Source organism: Saccoglossus kowalevskii, chromosome 5 (assembly GCF_978046115.1).
Source record: "Saccoglossus kowalevskii chromosome 5, keSacKowa6.1, whole genome shotgun sequence".
Taxonomy (NCBI): domain Eukaryota; kingdom Metazoa; phylum Hemichordata; class Enteropneusta; family Harrimaniidae; genus Saccoglossus; species Saccoglossus kowalevskii.
Window position 1 is genome coordinate 40,175,216 of NC_140645.1, and position 7,713 is coordinate 40,182,928.

Here is a 7,713-nt window from a genome sequence, read left to right on the forward strand (position 1 = left end):
CTTGATCCCAAAACATCTGTGCTGCGATTTTGTTATACGCAAACAATGATCCATACATGTACAGGTTACGTTTGAACCAGAACAGACCAGAACTGAATTTCGATATAAAACGGTATTTTGTGTTGGTTTCTTTGGTGAATTTAATTTGTAGTAGTGGTGTCGTTAAATAATTCATCAATTGCCAAACATAGGAACGAAACCAGGCGAGAAGTTTGTGGTTTGGAGTTCATTGCGTGCTGACACCTGCGGTGGATTCATAAATACGCACGTTCTCAAACAGCAAACATTCCGTCTCTCCTGGAAGCAAACACGTCTGCCTCAATTTATAGTATCAATCCGAGGACAGTAATTTTGACAACACTTTGTGACAGTGGAGTGAATACCTGAACGCCAGTTGTTTGTGTAAAAGAGGCAAAACTGGATAGGCAAACTAATTAACAACGTTGTTTTCCTATTAAACAGTGTATCATCAGGCCACCAAAGCCGCGCTCGATTGTGTCGGTCTGGAAATGATTGTTCATATATATGTGACGTCATGCATATCTCAATCTGATTAAAATAAGATCCTAGTTGGCTTAATTTTTTTTACGAAACCATTCTTGCTTAAATAATAATAATTATATATAAAAAAATAAGCCAACGAGGATCTTATTTTAATCAGATTGTACATATCTGTTCCCACTGAAGTACCAATTCGTTCTTCCAAGATCTAACCTTGTTACCAGAGACTAAATTCGACATATATCATGTGTAATCTGTCTTTTTCTGTATGTCTGCTTCCAAAACTGAAGTAAGTTTTTCCAAATATGGCCAAAGCGGTGACGGCTGTACTGAGGATTTAAAGATTTGCAAATTGTATTTCTTATAATGTTACAAGACCAAATAATATAGATGAATTTTAAAATGGTTCAAAGCACAATACGGCTATTTGAATAATACAATCGATGTAAACGTTTTTCTTCTAGTTTTGCTCTTTTACACCAACTGATAAATATAGAATATTCTAAATGCACCGTGCATGTATTTCACTGGCGAAATGCGAAAACACATATTCTCTGTACTATTTTCTATCTACGTTGTCATTCTTATTTTTATCACTCAGATCAACAGGTAAGATGACAAGCCTGGGTAAAATTTACTACTTTTTTTCGATGAGGATACATGTTTATTTTACGTTCACTGAGAAGAGAATCAGCACACGATGGCGATTCCTGATATTCCTGAACCTAAGTACCGCTTGTTTGATGATCGAAGCAGAATGTAGTAAATACTGTTGATAGAACAACCTCCACGTTGCGAAGCGAAGACGCTAACCAATGTTCTACGCTCAGGTATATGGCTGTTGGTGTGACCTCACACAAATCTGGTGTTATCCGCGTACCTTGATCCACGGAAGCATAATAATCAAAGATAACACTGCATCTTGCTGGGGGAGCTTGAAACTGAAAATTGTAAACTACCGCATCATATTTGCAATCAGTTGTACCATTACATTGTTCGTTCTACAAGGTATCATAGTTAATTTGCCCATCCAATAAATGGAAAAAAAACTTGCAATGTTCATGCGTTTTTCAGCAAATTTAGCTCAGACCAATCCACATTACCCCCTGGGATTATGAACACGTGTACTGTTTGTTATCGAAAGATTTGCTTATTCAACTATGACGTGTATTCATACAGCCAATCATGATCACACAAGCACACGTTATGCCGAGGTACGACATAGCACAGTCCCTCTGTGGTCAACAGTGGGCATTAAAATTGAACATCCGGTATATTTTGGATCAACTATTACTACAACTTCAGTAAATACACATGATATGTAAGGTTGCAAAGGATGAAATAATTCCGCGCAACTTGTAATTTGCATTTACATTTATTCTAACATTCTTTCCATCGCTAAATTGTACCTCGTCTGACTTTACTTGATTAATGGGCGTTGTGGGATTGTCGTGATTATATGTCGTTCCCTGGTCGTGCGACATGACACATAAGATCAAAGTACCGACAACACCGACAATATACGACAATTTATCTACAAATAGTGCCACGCGTCTTCTGGACAGCAATTCATTTGACTGGCTGTAACATTTCCGATTCGCAACAGACTTAGTACAAATTATTAAATTGTGATCATCCGATGATTACCGCACATGCGTACTTGAATTGACTTGAATTGACCAATGGGCGTTCAAGAATGTCCGTTCTTATTAACCGCAATGTGGTACATGAGATCAAAGAACCAGCAATTCAAAATATGTGCCACATTGTCTAATAATTAAAGCTACGCATATTCACAACAACAATTCGATTGGCCGAAAATTCCCAATTTTCGACAACCGATTGTTATAGCTTCCCAAAGATCACGTGACCATCGCTCAACTAGTGTGTAGTACGGTGGGGGTAAAATTGAACACTATGTGAGGCGTTATAAGAAGGATGATAACAAGTAATAACACTGGGACATTTATAATCTTTATATATTTTATATAAAATAAAACGTAGGCAAATACAAAAATTAAAGTGAAATATAAGTGATGTCATTATCATCATACAATTATAATACGTCACTGGTGCGGTTTCAGTGTATTATCGTACACGTATTTACAAAATGTTTAACTATAATTATATACATCGATTGGCCTTAGAAATTATTATAAAAATAGTTATTTTATAACGGCCATGTTTAATCATTCCTCGTTGTTGAGAGGGGTACTACTCTTGTATGCTAACACAAACTATTAACTTACAAACTAACACAGTGTGATATTATTTCCAATAGCACCAATCACAAAAATAAATTATTAAAAAATATGATTAGTTATCGTACTAAGTATCGTAACTTGTCATTGTCTTGTCAAAACAATTACCATGACGTCATTATTTCATTCATGGCCGGCTCACAGAGAATAGGACAACAGCGACTCACGTGAAGTGATTAATGTTTGTTGTTCTATACCGGTGCTGTTTTTATTTTCTTCGGTCGTCCCTTGGGCTTCGTAGGTGCTTCGTCGCTTCCCCCTTGAAGAACCTGCAAGCAAACAAAATTAAGATAAGTATATATTAAGTTCACTACTAAAACAATAACATAAAACTAAGATTAACAAAATCGTATACCATCCAAATCGCGAATCACTATCGCTGTGTATAACAGACCATCCTACACTGAACCATCAAATACCCCGGATGTTTTCATCTTATTATGTTGTTTATGCGAAGTGGAGATATGTAATTAAAGTGTTTGTATTGTGTTTAATATCGCACGCAATAATTAAGAGGTGAATCAACTCAGAGACGACGATATTGCAGGCGTCCCAGGTAGCCTTGCTTCACAGCTAGAAAAACATATACCATCGTGACAGCTATAAACAACGAGTATGGCTTCATAGGGAGACTGTGGCCTTGAGTGTCTGGGTTCATAAATGTCGTAATGCCGCCACTTTGTCTTCATCTGGGCACGTTTTATCTATTTTTATGGGGGTGGGGGTCAAATGGACACTAACAAATGTGACTGACCTGTTTTTTCCATTTCATTCTTCTATTTTGAAACCATGTCTTCACCTGCAACTGAGTCAACCCTAGCGACTCGGCTAAATCCATTCTGTCTGGCGTTGAGAGGTATTTCTGTTTGTCAAATCTTTTTTCTAAACCGACTAATTGCATTTCTGTGAATACTGTTCTGCTACGTCGGCATTTCTTGTGTTTGGAATTCAATTCTGGTGACGTGGACCCCTTGCCCCTTAGATAAACCGGTACTGGGATGGATAGGGCTGATGGTGAAGATGTGGACGATAGTGTGAGGAAACCTGCGAGTGAACGAATAAATAAATATATATGATGTCATTATAATCAGTGTTTTATTTGTATAATCCTGTATTTCTTGAAAAGCAGTGTGCTGTGAAGTGTGTATTCAGTGTGATTCATGCTTCTTAGTGCTCACACTACGTGACCAGTTTTAGGGCAGATGCAGCGGTCATTATGAAGCGTTTGGCCTTTATAGCATTACGCCCAGTATTAACAAATTAAGTTGCCTCTGCGTCTTTCTTTATCACCTTATCTACATTCTGACGTTAAGTGTATTATCAGTTCAGAACCATATAGAAATGTATATCTTTAATTGATGATTATTTGCCGTGTAGTTTGTGTTGGCCGCAGTAAAACACAATGTAAAGTTACTAACATTGCCAATTTCAACACAATGATCGGATAAACGACACGGAAATAGATGTTTCTAATGTCAATCTTTCAATTTAATAACTTACGATTACTTTAACTAATTAGCAATTGGTGATTCTTAGAACATTTTGAAACCTCGATTCTGACTACCTTGACTTTCACAAACTACACTATTATGGATTCAATAGACAAAATAAATAATATCACAATAAAGACAACCTGAACTTATCAGAGATTTCGAAATACCACTCAGCAAAACGCAGTTAGCGTACGAGACAAAATACAATGATGGACCGGAACAACGTGTAAACTCTGTCTCAGAGGACATGTGATAAAGAGTTTCCTAGACCAAGTTTGTCGAACAAAATTACAAATATATATATTGTAGCGGGAAATGTAAAATGGTACTTGTGTCACTATGGTTGAATAGAAAACAGAAAAAAATGCATGGTTCATGATTTTTCACGTTTTCAAATTCATAGTAAATTTGTTTTGTTTTTTATGTTTTTATCCACATTTGCTAAACCTGACAGAATTCAACACATTGCTTTGCATGGTATAGAAACAATTATTATTATCTTCGGCATTGAAATAAAATTTGAACCAAAAAAGTAGCGTCGATTCAAATATAATGAGCAAACTAAGTGTTCAGATATTCAATAAGGGGTTCTTGGTTGAGGTCCGCAAGGTGCATGTGCTCGACCAGGCCGGGTTGATGCCAGAATCGCGTTGCACAGTAAATGGTTATAATTCATATTCACACAATTATGTCTTGTAGTCTCAAACATGGAATATAATGTATTTTGCAAAATGCACTATATGTGCCGTCAGCATTCGCACATGTAATTTGCAAACAAACAAAGTCAGTATCATTTATTGTCGACAAAAGTTTTAAATAGTTCAGATGTTGGACAACCTTGGAAACACGAAATAATTGTTTTGTCTTTATTTTTGTTTGAGGGTGAAGCTTGGTTGTAAACAGCTCTAACATAATACTGTTAGATTTTTAATTATAGTAGTTGATATTTTACTATCGAAATGGTTTGCGTCTCACGATCTTATCCACGGACTATTAAATACAAATTTCGAAAAAGTTAGAATATCAAGAATCGACGATGTTAGAAATTGTAAGCACGTAATACAATAAATTAGATTGCCACATGTTCTCGAATATAGTAAAATTGTTGTAGTGCTAGCAACCGTCTTAAGAGTGCTGGTGCGCTTTTCTGACAATGAAAAGAACGTAAATTTCACCGGAAATGTTAAGGTTATTACTGGGAACGCTTAATCATAACTTTTCAATATTAGTCGGGCCAATAATGGACAAATGTATGAATATAGGTAGTCATTATGTCAATTGTAAAGAAGCATTTCATTTAAAATATTTGTGAATAATAACTATATTTTTCCCCAAAAAAAAGGATCATTCATGATGTATTATTTACCATATGCAAGTGAATGTTTATAGAAGTGAAGGCAAACGCAGGAAATTTTGCAAGTTACTACGTATAAGCGATTTTATCAAAGTGTTCGCTGAAATTACCAGTAGTACACTGGTTTCCCGCATAGCAGTTTGTTTGATGATTCAGGTTTTATTTATTGGCACTATGAGAAATGTATTCGATATATTTTCACTTCAGTCTATCTGATCTACTTTTCATGAATTGTTTTTATACTTTTTGACGCTACTGTACTAAGGGGAATGCACACAAACTGGCAGCTTTCGAATTTGACATTTTTAGTTGTATACGGATTCGGTATTATTCGCCATGAATTTGTTTGGAGGCTAAATTAAACTGGAATATGCGTTAACCATTTCTGTATAAACTTCACATAAACTACTTAATGTTTAGTGTAAATAAACAGCAGTAATTATGTAGTGATATTTTCAAAGAAATACGACTGTATCCTTAAGTATTGTATCCCATATTTTGATGGGCACAATTGATGAGCAGTCGCTAAATTCTAATTGGCTTCTAAAATCAGTGTCCAATCAAATAGGTTAAAACGTTTACTGTAATTTCATTTCGCGTGGAATAAGATACAGCAATGTGACAGCTCTAACTTGGTATTGAAGTAAAAAAATTATATGTTACAGTCATTTCACTGTTATTTGTTTTCAATAGTTTATGAAAATAACCTCAGCAGCCCATGATGTATCTAGATTGCATTTATGAAGAATGATATTTAAATTGACACATGTAAAATAACACTTAAATACCTCGATGCGGATCACCATAGTGCCCCGACACGTGTCTGAATAAATCGGATACGCCGTATCTCGACTCTACATCGCAAACATTACCGAATGCAGGAAGGCCATCTTCTGATCGTTTGGAGTCTGATTTTAAAATGTCATCAATGAAAAAAGTAGGTTTTCTGGAACGACAAGCCGGTATAAGACGCGGTGCGAAGACTGGCATTGCTGGCATTGGTCCCATAGTGAAGTTTTGTCCGCCGAGCGATGTGAAGATCGTCTGTGGCATTAATGGAACTGGACAATGCATGGTACCGATCACTGGATGCAAATGTGTAGGCGACAGAGTTATATTCTCTCATATGAACATAGAAACAACCGGTAATCAAGCCAATCAGGATGCACAAGTAGTCATCGTGAAGTAAATCTGTCTTCAGAGTAGTTTACAGGTAAACAAGAAGTTTATGAAACGCGGTGGTCTATATGAGTCATACTACTGTCTCTCATGGTGTTTATGTTTTCCCATGTCGGGGCCGTCTATTCTACCACAAAGGGGTGACGCCTACTGTATTTGCACGCGATTTTCTCGCGTAAATTGGCTCCGTGCTCGCCTCTTCATAAAACTTGAAATATGTTAGTGTATTTTTTAGAGGAATGATGAAAGACGAATTTCAGTTATTATTTAAAACCGCGTAATTCAATTAACTGCTAGTTAATCTAAGGATTTAAGAATAGATCATTCCCAATTGTCGTCACGTTCCTTGTTATCATTAACATATTTAAAACTAATTGCTTGTTTTACTCTCACTCCGCATCACGGTGTTTTACAATTCCACGTGATAGTCCTGGGTTGGAAGAGTGTAACTACAATTCTATTGATTCATTTCTTTGCAGCCACGCTCTTCGTGGTGACAGTTCTTTATATCAGATGTACTGTAAAACATGTCATTTTAGCTAGCACATTATTTTAGCTAATTTAGCTAACAGGACAACAGCTGACAGTACGAATTTTTTTTTCAAATCTATTATCAAAAATTAGTAGTGACACTAACTCACCAGCGATAGATTGACAGCATTGTTTATGCCAATTAATTAATTAATTGTGTGATTGACTAAATTTACGAAAATAAATGATGAATTAGTATTAATTTTTCTCGCGCCCTCTAAAACGTGTGGCAGTATGTGCTTTATTTTAAAGTTTGTCACATCTCGTGAAAATGAAATCAAGTTGTTAGCATCAAAGAACTAAAACACAAAAACGCATTCAAAGAATGAACACCAACTTTTTGACAAAGTTGGTGGAATAAGATGGTGTGAACTTGTATATTTCATAGACGCAC

At 35.9% G+C, this 7,713-nt stretch overlaps 1 protein-coding gene across 1 annotated transcript; it reads right to left on the minus strand.

Moving 5' to 3' along the window:
• Positions 1-2,785: 2,785 nt before the first annotated feature.
• LOC144350024 (brain-specific homeobox protein homolog) lies at positions 2,786-6,846 on the minus strand. Its single transcript, XM_078008397.2, has 3 exons — positions 6,398-6,846; positions 3,517-3,806; positions 2,786-3,031 (listed from the first exon to the last, which is right to left on the minus strand). Exons 1-3 carry the CDS (start codon positions 6,681-6,683, stop codon positions 2,954-2,956), a joined length of 654 nt encoding a protein of 217 aa, XP_077864523.1. The 5' UTR covers positions 6,684-6,846; the 3' UTR covers positions 2,786-2,953.
• Between the last annotated feature and the right edge of the window lie 867 nt (positions 6,847-7,713).

Coding starts and splice junctions, on each gene's coding strand:
- LOC144350024 (XM_078008397.2), bottom strand. CDS start 6,683: ATGCATTGTCCAGTTCCATTAATGCCACAGACGATCTTCACATCGCTC. Junction 3,807..6,397: donor CTATGGTGATCCGCATCGAG/GTATTTAAGTGT, acceptor GTTCACTCGCAG/GTTTCCTCACACTATCGTCC. Junction 3,032..3,516: donor GAATGAAATGGAAAAAACAG/GTCAGTCACATT, acceptor GTTTGCTTGCAG/GTTCTTCAAGGGGGAAGCGA.